At 38.6% G+C, this 18659-nt stretch overlaps 1 protein-coding gene across 6 annotated transcripts in view; it reads right to left on the reverse strand.

Moving 5' to 3' along the window:
• The window catches only part of USP24 (ubiquitin specific peptidase 24), a 62441-nt gene that overhangs the window by 29142 nt on the left and 14640 nt on the right, over positions 1–18659 (reverse strand). For all 6 annotated transcript variants that reach the window (XR_005956419.1, XM_041482981.1, XM_041482982.1 and 3 more), the window contains exons 4-29: positions 18002–18145; positions 17426–17548; positions 16522–16557; positions 15918–15983; positions 14348–14413; positions 13442–13516; positions 12548–12706; positions 11372–11486; positions 10756–10859; positions 9503–9610; positions 8943–9038; positions 8681–8842; positions 6743–6850; positions 5991–6140; positions 5217–5348; positions 4563–4674; positions 4252–4328; positions 3244–3384; positions 3036–3089; positions 2742–2857; positions 1991–2057; positions 1718–1828; positions 1241–1339; positions 993–1163; positions 306–391; positions 73–166 (exon numbers count right to left, since the gene is read on the reverse strand). Coding sequence is in view for 5 of the 6 variants with exons in the window: in XM_041482981.1 (XP_041338915.1) it covers positions 73–166; positions 306–391; positions 993–1163; positions 1241–1339; positions 1718–1828; positions 1991–2057; positions 2742–2857; positions 3036–3089; positions 3244–3384; positions 4252–4328; positions 4563–4674; positions 5217–5348; positions 5991–6140; positions 6743–6850; positions 8681–8842; positions 8943–9038; positions 9503–9610; positions 10756–10859; positions 11372–11486; positions 12548–12706; positions 13442–13516; positions 14348–14413; positions 15918–15983; positions 16522–16557; positions 17426–17548; positions 18002–18145 (2772 nt within the window). In the remaining variant the exon portion in view is untranslated. The remainder of the gene's footprint in view (positions 1–72; positions 167–305; positions 392–992; positions 1164–1240; positions 1340–1717; positions 1829–1990; positions 2058–2741; positions 2858–3035; positions 3090–3243; positions 3385–4251; positions 4329–4562; positions 4675–5216; positions 5349–5990; positions 6141–6742; positions 6851–8680; positions 8843–8942; positions 9039–9502; positions 9611–10755; positions 10860–11371; positions 11487–12547; positions 12707–13441; positions 13517–14347; positions 14414–15917; positions 15984–16521; positions 16558–17425; positions 17549–18001; positions 18146–18659) is intronic.

Here is an 18659-nt window from a genome sequence, read left to right on the forward strand (position 1 = left end):
GACAGGGAATTTAAGGAACCTGGTAGTAAAATCCTTTGTGTAGCTCACCATGATCAATTATTTAATCCATACCTTCCTTCCCAGGGAATCAAGCTGATCAAGAGCCTCCTGAATAGCTGGGTCAGTGGGAATCAGGAGCAGAAGTTTCCTCACTCGCAGTGTTATCCTGAAAAGAAATCACAAGTCACATACCCAAAACAAGGGCTCAGCCACACTGGCCTGGTGGATGCCTGCACAGAGTGGAATATTCAAACTGGGCACTGGGAGCAATTCTTTAATATTTAGCAACCATTTAATCTGCTTACCTTGGCTCCTCCAGGTTGGCAAGCTGGTAAAGCATATCAAACACATTACACACGAGAGCCATGACGACTCCAGGGAGGGATTTCTCCTGAGAATTGAGCAGAAATACAAAGGTCTTTTTCTCACTTCTCTCTTACAAGTAAATTTAACAGAGCTCTTCACTGAAGCAAATGGCCCAGATGCCAACCCGACCCACAGAAATCCCAGCTACTTTCTAGGCTGAGACAACATTTACATAATTCCATTTCCCTTTTAACAGTCAATTTTTGAAGTCAGCTGTTATGACAAGCAAAATACAAAGGAGATCAAGAGTGCTCTGAACGTGCCAGTTGATACTTCTTAGTTTACTTTCATACTGCAGCTTTTTAGTACTGAAAATGTGGAAATCTCTACCCTCAACAAATATACAGTCTCAAAATTAAACCAGATGGGTCCTATTTGTTTAAAAGTCCCTGCAGAGATGAATAAACACCAAGCTGGCTACCACAGGTGACAGAGCACAGATTATAAAACCCAACCTCCATGCACAAGGCAGTTGTGTGTTTAGATAATTTGGTTCAATTGCAGCTTGAAAGCAAAACCAGATTACTAAAGATTGGAAGATCTTACTGGAGCTCCTACTCGCTCCCCCATCTATCCCTGCTTCAGGAAAAATCTGAGGGAAGGTTTCAGGTCATTTTCTGCTGTACCTGTTCCATTGCATAGGATGAACTAAATACACTGCTGCTGTTGCTGGAGCTGGTTGAGGAATCTGCAGAGCTCCCTGATGGAGTCCCACTTCCTGACGTTTTTACTGTAAGGATTTGCTCATCAGAGAAGCCCAGCTGGTGGAGTAGTTTCTGATCTTTGTTTACTGTTAGCTGCAAGAAAATATTTGTTGTTTAGTTCTGGAAAAGACTCATTCATAAAGGAAAGGAATTCTTTGTAGTTAACATACCAGGCTGTCATTGGCAAATATCTGTATATTTTCCACAGGTGAATTCAACATCTTTGCTATCTTCCACCTGACACTTCCTACAGTTTCATTGCTATGAGCCTGTGAAATTAAACAACACTGGTTCAGTAAGTCTGCTCAAGCAGTAAATGCCAAGAAAAATTAAAATCTTCTTAAAGAGTCTTCCTGCATAGGGTGGTAAAAGTGATGTTTGTAAGAGTGTCAGGATAGGACAGCACAGAAATGCTCCAATACCCACAGTGAGCAAAAAACTGATTTTTCCCATCCTGGAATTTAATGATAAAAATACATTTGATCCACAAACACTTTTATATAAATACTTTGAACATTTTCAAGAAGAATTTTCAAGTTGACTGGAGTCTTTATAATCATCTTACTCTATTCAGTCCAGGCATAAAACCCACCAAGAGTGGCTACATAACCAACAGTCCATGGCACACACAAGCTGGGCACACCTACCTCTATGGTGAAGGTATCTTTGGTAGACTCATATGTAACATTAAGGGTTAAAAGATGTCCATGGAAAGAGGCACCATGAGGTAGAATAGTTCGGGGAACGGAGTAAAGATCCTACAGGAAGAGAAGGATGACAGTAAGCATCACTCTTGAAAACAAAGACATTTCTGTGATGGTGGGTAACGAGGATTGCATGTTTAAATAACTTTTACTGGTTTTTAATAAAATTGGAAGTTGTTTTCTTAGCCTTGCCTAGTAGGAAATTACAGATCTTACCTCTATTGTTATCACGTATCGCTCTGCCAACAGCAGCAGTCTCTCAATTATTACAAGTTTGGTTGACCTAAAGATAAACATGGAAAACAAGAGTAACTTGTCTCGCAGATTCATTTCCAACGCCCACGGGTAACTACCATGAATTGCCTGGTTTTGAAGGCACCTCCTTAAACTTGGAGTTAATTCAGCAGAAATGAACTAGGAAACGAGGCTCATGTTGTATTGCTTGAGATGTTGCCAGCTTCAGAGGAAGATTTGTGTTTCTGAAGGTCCCACCCTATGCTCCTATATTTAAATTACTCATATTCAGGTATGATTAAATTAAGCTCGAGTTCGAAAAGACAATCTTTTCTCTCCTAATTTAAGAAGAACCACACCTAAATCCCACTGCCTCAGAAATATTACATGATTAATAGGCTGGTAATAACCTGTGGGGTTTTTTATTTTGGTTGGTTGGTTTTTGGGGGGCTTGAGGTAGGGTGGTTTTTTTGGTTTTGACCCATCTTTTTGGGGTTTTTTAATGTCTATTTGGCTTTGGTTTTCTTTGTTTGCTTGTTGTTTTGTTTTTAAACACAGTTTTTTCAAATATCTCTGGAACTCTCATTGCACAGAAATTGGAATATTCAGCTAATGTACAACCAGAATGTACAACTACCAACCACTGAGAATTTTAATTAGCACTCAAAACTTGTGGGAAGCAGCTGGGAGCAAATGTCTACTGTCATATCTATTCCTTGAGAGGCTGGCCTACCTGTAAGGAGACTGAACTGATGTTGCCACTGTAGGCATGGCAGTTGCTGTGAGCATTTTTGTAGCTCTGGTGACAGCGTGTGTTAATGTTGGACCGCCGAGCGCAGAGCTGGCTGCCTGCAACACAGAGCAGAGCAAGAGACAGTCAGGATGTCCTGGAAAGCTCGGAGGACAAAAAATATTTGTGGAAAGAATATTTTTTCATTAAATTGAACTATCATAGACAAGTATTCTTATTCTAAGAAACAGAACCAAAAAGATGTAGGCACGAGAATAATTAAAATTTGTCCTTTACCTCTAATCGTGTGTAGCAGTCAGCAATGAATTTCTTGTGCAGTGAAACTGAATCCTAAAGATAAAATGTACAAATTAATTAGAACTTACACTAAAATCATGGGAGCTACTCATAAACTGACAGAAGCCAACAAGTCACACAGCTGAACATGCAGAGTATCAAGACTTTATGAATGTCAAAGCACATTTATGTACAAATATATGCCTACCTTTTTCAGTCTGGGAGTTAGATTAATATAGCTGTAATTTATTATCAGTTGAATAGCTTCATTGGCAATTTCTTCATCTGGTGACTCCATTGCAATCTTCCAAATGAAATCCATTCCTATTAACTCCAGTTTTTCTACGCTCTACAGAAGGAAGAACAACAGTGAAACATGACTGGATTTCTTACACAAGAACCACAGGGATAAAAGTGTTGGAAAAGCACCTTTTGATTAAACTTAAAAATTTCCTTTTCCAACATGCTGCCAAACTTTGGCACAGTGCAAAGTTAAACCAACTGCTGCAGATTTGTGTATTTATACAAGAAAAAGAAAATGTTTACTGATGGATAAACAAGTTCCAAAGAACAATCTCAGTCAAGCCAACTGAAAAATTAAAAAATTTAAAAGCATGGAGAAATTTAATCTAGAATGGAATTAGTTTCAAAAAAGTCAACATAGTAACTAACCACACAATAAACCATCACAAAACCTGCTATGATACTTGGCAAAAAATTCTGCATTTGAAGTAAGTTCTCTGTGATAAAGATCTAAAATGCCTACAGAAAACTACTTAACATATAACCATTAATTTAACAAAACCACTGAAGGATCAGAGTTAAAAATTATGGTAGGTTAGAATTTAAATATGATTAAGTCCAACTCCCTTGCAGAGAAGAAAAATAAAAAATAATTAAAAAAAAAACTTTCACTGCTAGGGAGAAGAAAAAAATTGCACAATAGAATCCATGATTATTTAAAAAAAATAGTTCAGCCCTTCCTCCTGCTAAGTTTTACAAGCTACAAACCAGCTTCCAGCTTTCAATTGCTGAATTTTAACTGCTGAAATTGTCAACATTTTAGGTTCAGAATGTTAATGCTACAAGGACAATCTGGTCCTTAATACAAATATGACCATGTCAAACAGCTGCTACCCAATCCTTGCCTCACCTCCTCCTGTCCCTAAGAGGACACAGGTAGGACACAGGAAAAAACTTGCCAGGACACACTCACCAGTTGAGTTCCTTGCCTCTTCAGTCGATGGTCACACAGGTTCACATTTTCAAAGAATGTCTTAAATAAACTAAAACCTGAAAGTGAAAAAAAAATGCACGTTTTTTATACTTGTCAGACTTAGTTTCTTTATTTAAAAAGTAAAGTTATCAAATACTGGAGATGAACTTTTCCCTCTATAACTAATAAAGCTCAAAATGATAGACCCCTTTATTGTACTGATTTGTAGAACTGGTTAGATGTTTGATTTGAAGGCTTAGGAAGCAAATTTCTGGTATATATGTATCTGTTCACCAAATCAATTTTCTTACCATTCATAGTAATTTCATATGATTCCAGTTTAAGAATTTTCTCTTTGAAGAGCTGTTGCTGCACATCACTCTCCAGATCATGCTGCCCTTTTGTAAACCACTCAAAGCACATCTGTGAATGAAAGGCAGACATAATTTTTACCCCATTGTCACATCAAATATTTTAGTTTTATACACCAAACTATGTCAGATACCACAGTAACTCACCTTGCAAAAGTTTTATCTACAGCAAGAGGTTCAAAATCTCATCTGCTGGTAACCTCTATTACATGTTATAGAGGCTGCATTGCAGCTTTAGGGTACCTCATAGTCATCTTTCACATAAATAATGAATGTATCCTTGTGTCTGCACCAACCTCCAGGTACCCCTTTTCAAACCAGCATCTTCAACTAATCTCCCAGCCAATATCCCTATTCCAGTCAAATTTTGTCAATTGTTAACAAAAAATGTTAAATGTTTCAATGTCAAAAAAGCATCCTGGCCATAAGTGAACTCCTAACAGTGGCTGCTGTAGCCTGCACAAAGCATAAAATGCATGACTAGTATGTGTTTGCTACTCACACTCCACATGTCTCAACAAACACACATGCTGCTCATGATCATTAAAATTCCTTCTGCAAACCACAGAAACCAACTTTTCAAGTTTTTCTTACCTCTCGGTCCAACTCACAAACATCTTGGCCAGTTACAAGGCATTCCCAGATCTCCCTGGCACGATTCCAGCCCAAATAAAGGGTGGCTTCTTGTAGAAAAAATGCCAAAAATTTTAGATGTGCCTCCAAATACTGAGAAAGAGGAAACAAAAACTCAAGCTTAAGACTTTTCTTTCTGAAACAAGTACTCTGAACATTTTTTTTTTCTTTTGCAAATTTAGTTGTCAAACAGCAGTACACTTTGAAAAGCCTGGAAACAGAAACTGTTTGTGAGATTTATTTCTATTTTAAACATACTTTGTGGCCACCTTTCTAAAAACAAACACTGAAGTCTCCTTGGATTTGCTCTTACTTTGCTGGTGGTGATATTATTTGACACTAAGTCAAAACTAGTGTGGAAAAAATAATTATCAAAGGATTAGCAACAAACTGCTATTTGTGTGTGTGGCTTCTATGTGCTAATTAGCAAATCTGTTGCAGGTATTAAGAGCTTCACAACACACTCAAGGGTATCATCTCCATCAGGAAGTGAAGCTGGTGAAGAAGCTGGAAGCTGCACAGGCTTGGCAACAACAGATCCTAGGATGGGGAGATCTACTTTTCACCAGGTACAGATTTTGCTAAGGAATTTTGTAATTTTGTGTAATGTTTACACAGCTTTCTTCCACATAACAACAATGGTACAACAAGCCTTCATATGTAAGTAGTAGAGCCACAAATAATTATTCACCAGTGAATTTCAAAAATGAAATAAGAAGGAAAGAAATCCGGTACCTCGCGGTAAGTGTATCGGCCATCCACCAGTGTTGCTCCCACCAGCCCTCCTGGGCCTGCCACAGATGCAGCCAAACGGTGACAGGATATCAAGCTTCCTGTCACCAACTTCACTATTTCAAAGTTTTTCTTTAAATCTTGAATAATGCTCTTGGCAATAAAATCAAAGAGAGAAAAGATGGTTTTAAAACGATAGTTAAACGGGGATGTGTGTACAGCAATTTGCTCTTCTACAGACACCAGGAGGAGTCATGTACCCCCACTCAGAGTCAGCTGTTCCCCTTCCAAGCACCCAACTCCCCTGATGTTGGTGTTTTCAGCATGTGCTGAAACACAAGTGCAGCAGATTGCAAAGTCCCACACCTCCACACAGCCACTCTACAGCACACATGATTGCTGGTAGTTTAGTCTGTTTTCCAAGAGTCAATGTCAATTCAATTACAAAGCAGTTGGTCTAAACATTAGCCATTGTTCATTTCTTAACACAAACATGCCAGTTAATTATTCTACAAAAAGCTGAGAATAAAACAAATTAGTCCTGACACAGCAAACAGATTTATACATACACACACACACTCAAAGGGACAGCACAGCACCTCTACTCCAACAGTTTGTTTATGCTACATCACTAAACTACTTTTAAAATTGTTTATTAGCTAATTTTTTTTTTTTCTAAATTCAAACTTCCATGTTTGGCTGAGATACACGGACACAACAAAAGTTTCAACAATCTTGTCAGCATAGAGCCTTACCTTGTCTTGTTTTTGGTAAGTTTGCTTAATGAACGAGCGCGTGATTTCGTGGAGCTGACGCAGGGCTGGCACCACCCACACAAACTGAGGATTATTGTGCTGGGACGACTGGTAGCAGGAAAGGTAAAAACAATTACACATGTGGTATGTGCTCAACAACAGATTAACCTTCCTCTCAGACTTCTGGAAGCCTAATGATATCTGTTAAGGCTGCTGTTTCAAAAGAACAGCTACCACCTCTGCTGGCTTCAGGTACTTGCTCCTGCTCTCTTTTCAAACACACTCAAAGTGCCCTTCTTCACTTTCTACAACAAGTCCCTTGATACACACATATGCCATTTTGCTATCCCTATTATGAAGCCCAAAGTGCCAGCTCCTTGCTAGAGAACATGCAAATTAAGTAGCCAAAAAGAGCTCAGGGAGAGATGATAACCACCACCTTCCTCAATTATGCGAGATGAAAGAGGTCTAAAAGGGCATCAAAAGGCAAATCCAGTCAAATGATATTACTTACTGCTAAAGGAAGAGCAAGAGAAGAAAGCATTTCAAATATCACTGAGGCTTAAGAGAAATTTCTGATTGGTGCTGTAAGCAGCTCCCTGATAGGAAGCAAAGAATACTTAAGCTGCATTTTGATAGAGATCCTACAAAGAATAACCCTCCTACCTCATTTTTAGAACTGCTCATCACTTTTCTGGGAGGCTTCATTTTCTGTAAAGTTTGACCACACAGACCAGTACTGAGGTTGCTTGTTCAGAGAAGTGATGTCTGGTTTACATACTGACAACACCCAAATACCACCTACACACTCAGAGAGGCTAAAGGAACCTAACCATAACAGAGCTCTCCACTGAAGACTCCCTCACAAACTGGAGAAAGCTGCCTTGACATTACATTCCCTCCCAGTTTATGTCTTCATTTCCCTAATGAAAGGAAATAAGAACACCATGTATCTTAGAGCTCTGCTGTATAGTTACCCCAATCCCTTCTAGTTTACAATCACAGTTTTTGTTAGTTTCCCACTGCAGCACCTCTGTAAAAGCCCTTGCCAGAATATAATTAAAAAGAATGAGATTAAGAAAGCATAAGAGTAGATCCAAAAGAAAAAACCCTATAACTTCCAGACATTGAGAAGCTAAGATTTGAAATTCATATTCATGAACACAAACACACACACACAGAGAGAAGTGTGATCAGTAACAAGAACCAACATATTATACCTCCTAAACATCTAAAATCCTTTACAGATGCTGCAACACAGACAAAACCTATTTTACCATTAAAGAAATGAACAATAAAGTACAAGCCTTTTTCTTTATTTACAGCATACTTCAGGCTGGAAAAAAAGAAGACAGGAGCATTCCTGCAGGCCTGAAGAAAAACTGCCTGCTATGTGAACAGTGCAGGAGAGAATATATGCAGTCTTTTAAGCCATGCACATCTCTGCTGCTGCCAGGAAACAGTACAGGCAGCTTTGGGAATGGCTTCTTTATGTTACAGGAAAAGAGTTAAGTATTTTACTAAAATACAAAACTACTATGACTGAAATATTGATTTGCATTTTGAGACTTAATGGTCATGCCAGAACACATGCTTTACTCAAAATAAACTAATCTAGGCTTTCACATGAAAGGGACAGTTAAAATACTGACATACCTTTACAGTGGTTCCATTTGCAAATTCTAACCTTGGGCCCATCCTGGTAGTTTCCCATAAACTGATCACTCCTTGTGCTGAAAATTTGCTTAAAACAAAGGCAAGAGACTTACTATGAGTCTCATGATCAACAAAGTGGCTCACACAAAGCCTACCCCTCTCGAGGACTCCCCAAGGTAAGAACTTACAGATGGGACACACAATTTGTGCATCTTGAAAGAAAAGGGCAACATCGAGGCTAGATAAGATTTCATTTTGGAAAAGATAAAATAATAAACCAACCCTCTTAATATCCTCTATGCATTTGATGATGTAGCTCCTTTTGATTGCCTCTTTCACTGCATAAGCATCACTGAGGATTGTCAGGTGTTCCTCCAAGGCCTGCTGGATAAGACTACACGGTAACGTTGGAAGATGAGCCAGCTCCCAAAGTACCTCCAGAACCTGCAGGAAGAAGAGCAAGGATAGTCAGGACTAGGAAGTACAGAGGCTAGCAACTCTACATGTAATAAATCAAAAACCCAAAGGAAAACCATCCACTTGCCTTGCCAGTGGTTGTTTCCACTCGTGCTTCTCGGCCAATGCGCCCAATGAGGCTCAGCAGCTTCTGCCTCACTCGGTCACTCTCTGTCTCCCAGCTCTGGACAGCAAAGAAATCAATGTTAGAGCATCTTGTCAGTCAGCTACATCTCAAGTGCACACAAAAATATAACACACAATTGCTTTACTGCGGGAAAATCAAAATACAAACAAGTATGTTTCCACCATACGTATTTCCTTATTGCTGGGAGTTACAGCACTAATTTGCTCAACTCTTTTTCAAATACCGTTAGGGATTAAATATAATAATAAAATCTCACTTTAAGTCCCTTAGGACTGGCTACCTAATGTACTTAAAATCCAAGTCAATTAGCAATACAGTAGCAGATTAGGCTCCTGGGTTAACATAAAAGTTAGTAGTAAAAGTGTTTTTTTAATAGCAAATTCTACATTTATATAGAAAATATAAATGTATTCAAAGTATTTGCTTTTCAGTAGGCTGGATGCACAAGTACATCTCATCAATTCTCTTCCTAAGGAATGTAAATTCATGTGAAAACTTACCTTTTGGATTAGAACAAATAAATGATTGAGCTGATCAGAGCTAAACTTCACAGCAGCTGCAGCAATAATGGTGTGTATGTTCTCAATCACAGTGGAGGATTGTCCTGACTGAAAAGGAGGAAAACACAAGAAGGTAGGACTTCAACCCAAACTAGCCAGAGAAAAACCTTCATGTAAGCATTATCCTATTACTTACACTAATTAGTGAGAATAGCAGCTTTTGACATGGTAGAAACAAAAGCTCAGAGTAAACTGTCTGTGTTCCTCATTTCCCTGGCTGAGAAGTCTTTGGAATTAATTTTAAAGCAGGAAACTACAAGTCTGCCATCATTACAACAGCTTGAAGCTGCTGCAGTGGCAGCAGTACAAACATCACCTTTTCTATTGCTTGGTGAGGTTCACGTGTGAGGTGTTGAATCTTTGAAACTCTTCCAGGCTTTACTCAAAAAATGAGCAATACAAAATCTCCTCCCACATGGATGGGAGCACCATGGTAACAACAGCCAGAGAGGGGGAGGAAGTATTGCTTTTTATTAAAGAATAAAAGTGAGGCAGCTAGAATCACATTTCAACTTTGCTAAGCATTAAAGACTTGCTACCATGCCACACAAACTGCAGACCTGACAGTGTCCAACGAGTTTAGTCTAAAATATCAACATTTGCACAGGGAAGAAAACCATTTCCTGCAGTGGAAGATTAGTTTCTTGTCAAAGTTTCCATGTGTCACTTACATAAACACTCAAACCACCTTCCCCACACGTAATAAATTGAATATCCTTAAAATGAAGGCCAAAAGATGACTTGTCAGTCAATTATATGCCTGTACAGGAAGGTAAATGGGAATTCATACAGTTGGAGCCCACTCTCTTTAAAGTCACACTCTGACTTTAAATCCATACCTCCAGCCACAAACATTAATATCTTAGTTTGGTCTAGAGAAATATTCCTGTCATCTGTTTCAGGCTAACAACCTCTTATGCCAAGTCAAATACTTTTGCAGTCCCTTAACACTTATTGCAAAGAACTGAACTTCATCACAGGATTTAGCAGCTGTGATGCAAGAAATTGCCAGAACAATAGATTTTACATGGTAAAGGAAGAAGTAGAAGGAAGTCTTTGCATTAATTATACTGTTAAAATCTCAATGCCTCCACATTGCAATAGAGATGTATAGATTATTTTAAAAAATCCCTTCATTTGAATGTTTGTTTGTAAGACATTCTAAAGGCACCTGCCTAGTCTTGATTGCTTACCTGAATTTTCCAGATTTTAGTGAGCTCATCTAAAGATAATTTGCTGCCCAGCAGTTCAATAATTCCCTTTATGCGATCACAGTATTGTGCTTGGTCTATATTACCTGTGAAAACAAAGAAAGGCAACTCAATGAATATATCTCAAACAGTATTAGATACATTAAATTTATATAAAAGAACTAATTATTTTAAAAGAGAGAACAAAGCTATCTTCATTTGGAAGGTCTTTACTGTTACAGACAAGTATCAGTACAAAGTAAAAGAACAAGGCTTTTTCTATTTTTATTTTGTTTTGCTTCATACATCTGATAGTACTCCCACAGAATGTTACTACTTGAGGAGAAAAACACCTCTTTTCTCTCTTTTTTAGAGGCTAACAATATACAATCTTTGAGTAAAAAACCCCAAGTACAGCAGAAGACATCTGCACAGATGTCAAAGGACTAGATGACAGAAGAGGACAGAATTTGCAGGATTTCACTTTATTTTGGAGACAACAAACTCCTTGAACTCTTTGGTTAATAGTGCTCATTAAAGTGTATTGAAAGGGAGATATGAGATTTTTAAATTTAAGTCATTCAAAGCATGTGCCAAAAGGCTTTGGGAGAGTTCTTACCTTCCAGAGCAATTGACAGGACTGAATTCTCCACGAGCCAATTCAGCAGTCGGTCTGTGTCTATTGCATTCTTCACTGACTTGGACACAGTGCTGTCTTCTATTAATTTTGTTACCTAAAAATTGCAAAATGTAAGATTTTAACAAAAAATTCCCACTTGCATCACACACACACAGAGTGAAATCTATTCAGAAAGGCTCATGATGAAGCTTAAGTGTGAATCCTGCAATATTTTGAGTAGAGAAGGTGATTGGGATTTTTTGGGTTGGTTGTTTTTTGCAGGGTGTTGGTTTTTTAACTTTTTGGTTTTGTTTTTTAATAAGCCAGAAACACCATGTCATCAGTCTCTGATGCAGCTGAATCTTATTCTCAGTCTGACATAGAAAAGCTGGCCTGTACTGCCAGGTATCTTTCTACAGATATGCCAGAAGTAGGTTATCTCAGGCTTCTGCTTGTTCCACTCAAATCAGTGTCCTACTTTTTATCCAATACTGAACTGATACAGGCTCCTCACTCGAGGGAGAAAAAGCACATTTCTGCTAAAATCTTCAAAAGCTGCACTTTTATAAATTCACCACGGATACACAGCATTTATGATTAAGAACCAAACAGCAATGAGGTTTAACATCTCAATATTCTCTTAAATAGAGAAGGAAAAAAGCAGCAAAGATGGACTCTGAAACACTACAGTGTCCACATACAACTGTAATTAAAAATACTATATAAAATACTACAAGTATGTAGTGCAATGACCTGATATGAGTAGACTGAGACATTGATATAGGTTTAAGTCCCATTTGGGTTTTTTCTGTATCCTCTCAGTGAAAGAAGAAAAATGGGATATAGCTCAGGATGCTCAGCATTATCCCAGAGTGAATATTCAATGAACTGCTTATAAACCAATCTAAAATTGCATTTCTTAGAACAATGCACTTCTCAAACTGTGTCTAACAGGGAAGCCTTGCAATGGCTACTAATGCTATAAACAACTCCTGTTATATTAACTTGTTTTGGTGTTTATTTTGAACTGAGCTTTTGCTAAGGCAACGTAACTTGCAAGGAGATATTGCGCCATCTCTTTTCTTAAGGCCGTGGTTTCAGTGGCTTATTAACAACCCACCCTACCCAAACCCATGCCCTTGTGGACACACACAGCCAGACAAAAAGCCAACCTACTTCTTTGAGGGAATTCATTTTTGCACTGAAGTGGGGGGATTTCAACATGCGCAGCAGAATGTCCAGCCGCAAGTCATCGACCGCCGTGACCAGGTCAGGCTGGAAGCGCATACACAGCAGTTTGATCCCAGACAGGAGCTCAGGGATACTCACCAGTCTCTGTTTGAAACAAAACAACAAAAAAGGGACAAACAGAGGCATTGGTATTTTTGCTGTTCTGCTACGGATGTCAGTGACTCACAAAGGGTGGGTTTAGTGACCAAACTGACTGGTTAATGGAAACACAGTACCTGGGACATCTGAAAGTATTACTTGGACAGTAGAAATTTTAAGATAATTAAACTTCTGGTTAAAGCTTCAGATTTGGTAAATTGCTCTCTTTTGGTTCAGCAACGTATGAATACTTTCATGTTTAAAATTAACAATTTATAACTAAGTAAAAAGTCAACACAATTTAATAGAATTGAATGCCAAATTCAGGGTAATGCAGGAAGTAGCCACAGGTTACACAGACACTTTACTACCAAATTCTCAGAAGCAAACAGCTATTGCAACAATATGAATTTGTAATATGAATTTAACAGACTGCAAGCCAGTAAATATCTTTGAGTCAGAGAAGTGAGCATTCAGCATGCTGCACAAGGGGACAAACAAAACTGAAAGTTTGATAGCAACAGCAGCAAAATATTTAAGAAAGGGTCATAAACCAGATATTTACTGAAAAGGGTATAGAATGGAATTGGATAAATGCATCTTCATTATGTCATTCAGTCAGAATTCAGAACAGGCTGTATTCCTGCCAGTGAGAAGAAAGCTATTGTTCTAATTTACACTGACAGCATTTCCAAGACACGCAGGAAGTTCTTCCTAAATATTTAATATGTAAAACATTACCTTGTCTTTCAAGTCCTTCTCTTCTACATTCTGTACATATTTAATCATTTTATGAATGACTGGATCCAGCATGGGCTAAAGAACGTGAGAAAAGGCATGACAATCATTTTAATGCTTCCTGAAATCAATTGCATTACTCAAAAGATGTGACTGCAGCAGAAGGAAATACTTGGCTGAAAGCTCACCACTACCTTGGAGATAAAGCTATGTCTACAACAAAGATAAAGCAACACCTACAACAAAGATAAAGCTATCCTATAGCTGTGTCCAGGAAACAAAAAAAGCAATTAGAGTAAGAACCCACTTCAGACCACTGTAATGCAGGTTTGCAAAAAGAGACAGACCAATTGACCTCTAAAAACACATCAGTTATTAGGTGCATGTGCCTCTCTTACTCCCAGGGGCTTCTAAACTACATCCTCTTCAAATAAACTCTTTCAGTCACCTAAGTCAACAGTTTTTGGTGGTGAGAGCAGGAGTGAAGCCTGGAGTACGTCTGCACATACAAAGAGATCCTGGTGAATTTTTTTCGTGTACCACAATTTTTGCAGTGCAAACTCTCATATCCATGTCCTTGCTCTCAGCCAGAAAGTTAAACTGAAAGCAAAATTCATCCTTCAGGCTGGATTCTTTCCCCACATGGCTTCTACTGCTGAAGCTTACTAATAGCAGTGGTAAAGCTTCTCACTGCTGCAGATGTAGATACATGACTACAGATAATTGCTTGGAAAATGAATCTGAACATTGTCTGAGCCCTTTACTCATCACCTCAGCATGCTCAAAATGGTTCTTGTACTTTCTGCAACGTGAGGTTTGAAGGCTTTTCAAATTAGTCACCAGTTTCACACCAACACAGTTGGAAATTAATTTTCAGTCCTCTTACAAGTCATAACAAAGACATTTTACCTGTACTACAGAAGAGTTAAGATACTCTGCACAAACTCCAAATGGTTGAACTAATGCAGAGATTGCCTGAAAAAAAGACAGCAAGGGTTTAGGTGCATATTTAAGAAATCTTTCCATAGTTAGTAATCTATAGCTTAAAAGGCAAATAAAGGTGAACAAGCATTATTTATATTATGTATTTCTAGTCACTTGCTATGATTGTTTTTGGTGTGCAAGTCCTTTACAACAACACATGGTTTAAGAAAGATTTACTCTATGGCACACAGTAGAGTATGTGCTATATATTATATGTGGCACACAGTATGTGTTATATATTTTTGTCTGAAATAAAAAATGCCTTCCCAGTTTTCACCAATCCTGGTCCTCTCATCACTCTGTTCAGTGTTCTCTGACAGATCCTGTTTCAGTCACAGAAATAAACAGACGGAAAGGAACATATCACATTTTGCTTGCTCTCTACAGCAATCAAAAGTGTGAATGCAAAATTTAAGGTTAAAGCCATATGGCAAATTTCTTTCCCAAAGCAATACGTGGGAGAAAGCTTTTGTAAATGTGTCATACACATGTCAAGATCTCTTCAATGCATGATTTTAAAGTGGAATCTATCGTCAAGAAATTAAATGTATAAAAGCATTTGTCTGCCAATAAATACAATCAAAATCAGTTTCTTTTCACACTGGATCAAGAATTGTGGAACTGAGTGTGCAGCAGTGCAATCCAAGGCCCAAATTTGGTGACACTGACCCAGATTTCCTTCCTAAGCAAGCAGTTATTAATCATTAAACGAAGTCAAGTCAAAGTTTCTATTACAGAACTGGCATGTAAATCAAGGTTTTCCTTATTCTTCTGTCAAGTTCACATATGAACCTATCTCTATATAAAGTAGAAAATATCAATACCCAAAGAAAAGAAGTTGAATTCCCTCCAAGTGGCATGTCACTGGAAGCAGACTGATTTTACACTGGGGGACAAGGTTCCAGATGACATAGTTTTCCTTTAGCCTCCTCATGCTCTAAAGCTTGAAAGAATTGGAAGTCTCCTGAATATAGGCTAGGAAGCTAAAACTAGCCAAGCTAGACTTCAGCACCAAAAATAGCTTAGCTCTGTTGAACCAGTCAGTTTTAAGACACTGCTCTTGAGTTGTTTAGGATTAGACACTGTCTGTCTTCCTAAGGATTTTTTTCCTTAAACAGTGATTTCTGTAATAAATGACAGAAGTCAATTCACTTGCAGCTAAATGCAGCTATGGGTGCAGTAAACAGAAAACCAGGGACATACTGGAGAACATACAACAAAACTACTTTGATTGATGTCTAACCAGAAGGCTGAATGCTAGCAGAAAGGTACACTGATTTCTCTTCTTCTCTGTGAAGTCTTAATTGCTCTTCAGTCAGGATTCTTATGTACAACCTCATCTGACCTTCAGCCTGACAGCACTTCTCCAGGGCTCTGTGGGAGCGTTGCTCTGGTACCAAAGAAAAGGCAAAAGCACTGCCAAAAGGGACACTGCTAGTTCTACATGAAAGGTAAAATGGAAAGGGCGAAGTCTCATGACAGGAGATGGACTTACCCCAAGTTCAATATCTTCAGAATTGAGTTTGGACTGAATTGCTGAAAATCCACCCAACTCCGCAAACTGAAATAAAATAATCAGTATTACACAGTGAACTACAGCATTTTATCTTTTAAGTAAGAGATTATAGAAAACATTCCACTGACAGTTCCTGAGATGCCAACAAGTGTCCTTTACCTTGGAACATCCCATCCAAACAAAGCTTTATATTTTCATGGGAATGCAGAGGCACACTGGGGAATGCAATGCAATTATATATGGCAGCAGGGTTTAAGCATCAAGCTAGAAATGCTGTCCTGAGTAAAAATGGACAGAGGGAAGAAAGGTAGACCACAAACAGCAACAGCTGACTGGACTGGCACTTTTGCCTGGGGGACCTTTGATTGCAGCCTCAGCTGGGCTCTCAAATTCCTCTAGTCATAGATGCCATGTTAGGGTAGAGGTGTCAAGGGAAAAGACAGCAACTCAACAAGCTACATTTTACAAGGCAGGATTAAAATCTCAAACTAATTTTTTTGTGGTTGCCAGAAAAGTGAGGAGTGATTTCTGAAGACCAATGAATTCAAGTGACAAACAACAATTCTGGTTTACATTTACCTACCCTGTTTACCAGATCCACCAGCCACCCATGAGGTTCCTTGAACAATAAGAACAGGAACAAATTAGCAGCTGCAACATCAATGCTAAACATTTGTCTTCTGAAACATTTGGACAGACACATTCAGCCCATTAACTCACACCTCAAATGGATGCACCATTACACAAATAAAGCAGTGTTTGCAACAGCTCCTGTATTAAGTGTAGCTGGAGCTCTGGTTGGTTCTCATGAGCATCATGCTGTTTTGGACTCTGCCTGACATCACTGCCCATGTGCTGTGGCAACAGATCACATTGTGGCTGCTGACTCACAGGCAACTGTATTTATAGCACTGTAGCAGTGTGGAACATTACTTTCCCAAAGCAGTGGATGTAGAATTTTCTTTCTACAGCCACAAACTTGTTTCCTCAAGGAGAAATCAACTCCACTGATGCTGTTTTGGACCCACCCATCTGGAAAAACTGTGACAAGACAGTGCAAACCTCAAAACTGCCTCCTTGCCAGTGTGTTTGAGTCGAAGATATTTTATTCTTGGCTGTCAGAAAAGCCTGAGTTCTCTACTAGAACTGGACACTTGGAGTTAGCCTGGTCATTTCACTCTCAACAACCAAACAGATGTCAGTCCTTAAATACACAGATCCACCCGTTGTGTGCTTCATGTGTAAAGCAAAACACAGATTGCTCTGCTACTTTAGACATGAAAGTTCACTCATTTCTAAATGTAGCCTCTAACAGAGAATTGGAACAATTTGAGACCACAAATGAATGTATACAGATGAACATACACTCCACATCTATTTGCAGTTTTTCTTGGAGACATATTTAAACTTTGTCTTACAAAAAATAATCTTATCTGAGACAAAGACATCCACCCTAAAATTAGTTTTTAGGGCACGGCCATGCTTACCTTCTGAAAAGTGGATATGGGTGAGACAGCATGCATGTTCCCCTCCCCAAAGACTTCTGCCCAGTTTCTCTGGCACACCTTCATTCGATTCTTGAAATGATATTCATTGTCGGGATTAAATGCCTTCAAAGAAAAGCCCATGGCAATGAACAGGTACCTTATGCCAGCTTCAAAACTCATCTTGATAATATTTGAAAAATAAAGCTGAATACAAGCCTCCTGCTCCCGCCCCTCAGTTCTCAACATATGAAGCATTTTGAAGCCTTTATTCTGTACAGAAGATTATCCAATAACATGTGAGCCAGAGGTCCATAAAACAGAGAACTGAACTCAAAGTTCAGAGAACTGAACTCAAAAGTGACAAAAATGTGATCTATTTTTTTAAACTGCTAGTTTTAAGAAGTTTTGAACAGCACCTACTCCTTTGAATTGCATACTGGATGTAAAATACCTGCAGCAAGCAATGGCTGCAGATTTTAATGAACTACAACTTAAACAGTTGGAAAAAGCATCAGCTGCATAAATACAAAATGCCAAATACCCAGGTATTAGAAACTGCATCAGAGGGTCAAGTACCATTGTAAGCACACCAAGCAGGCCCACGGGGATAGGATCTTGTTTTACTCTCTCTGCAACCAGGTCCACCAGCAGCATGAGCATGTTGTAGATTCCTTCATGGATTTCAGTTCCCCACTTGTGAACAGCACTGGATGTCAACAGCTAACAAGGGGAAAAAAAGGAACTTTTTTAAAGTTTGAGCACAATCACAAACAAGAACAAATTTATCAACTCCTGAGACTGTTCTTTCAGAATCAATGTTTCCTTGGAATGCACTCATCACTGTCACGTGTGTTTTTCAGATGTTCTTTCTGCACTAATGACTTAGGAGTTAACTCAATTTGTAATTTTGTGGAAGAACACCTTAAATCACAGTTTATGACAGAAAATAAAATCTATTGAAGTGTTTTCCACTTGCATGCACTAGGAGAGATCGTAACCTTTGCAAAGAACAACTACTGTGAGATGAATCTGTTTGCAGACTGAACACACAGCTATTAAATCTTGAAACAGACAGCCATAAAGCTGCACTGATTCAGCTGAGGTAACCATTTACCAATTCACACTTTTTGAGCAGCTTCTATTGGAAAGCAAAGCACATGTACCAGGAGAAAGAGGTATTTAATGCTGCTCCCACCTACTGAAACATGTTCTTTAAATCTGGTTTCATGGTTGT

This window comes from Pyrgilauda ruficollis, unplaced genomic scaffold, assembly GCF_017590135.1.
Source record: "Pyrgilauda ruficollis isolate IOZ18807 unplaced genomic scaffold, ASM1759013v1 scaffold6, whole genome shotgun sequence".
Classification (NCBI taxonomy): Eukaryota; Metazoa; Chordata; class Aves; order Passeriformes; family Passeridae; genus Pyrgilauda; species Pyrgilauda ruficollis.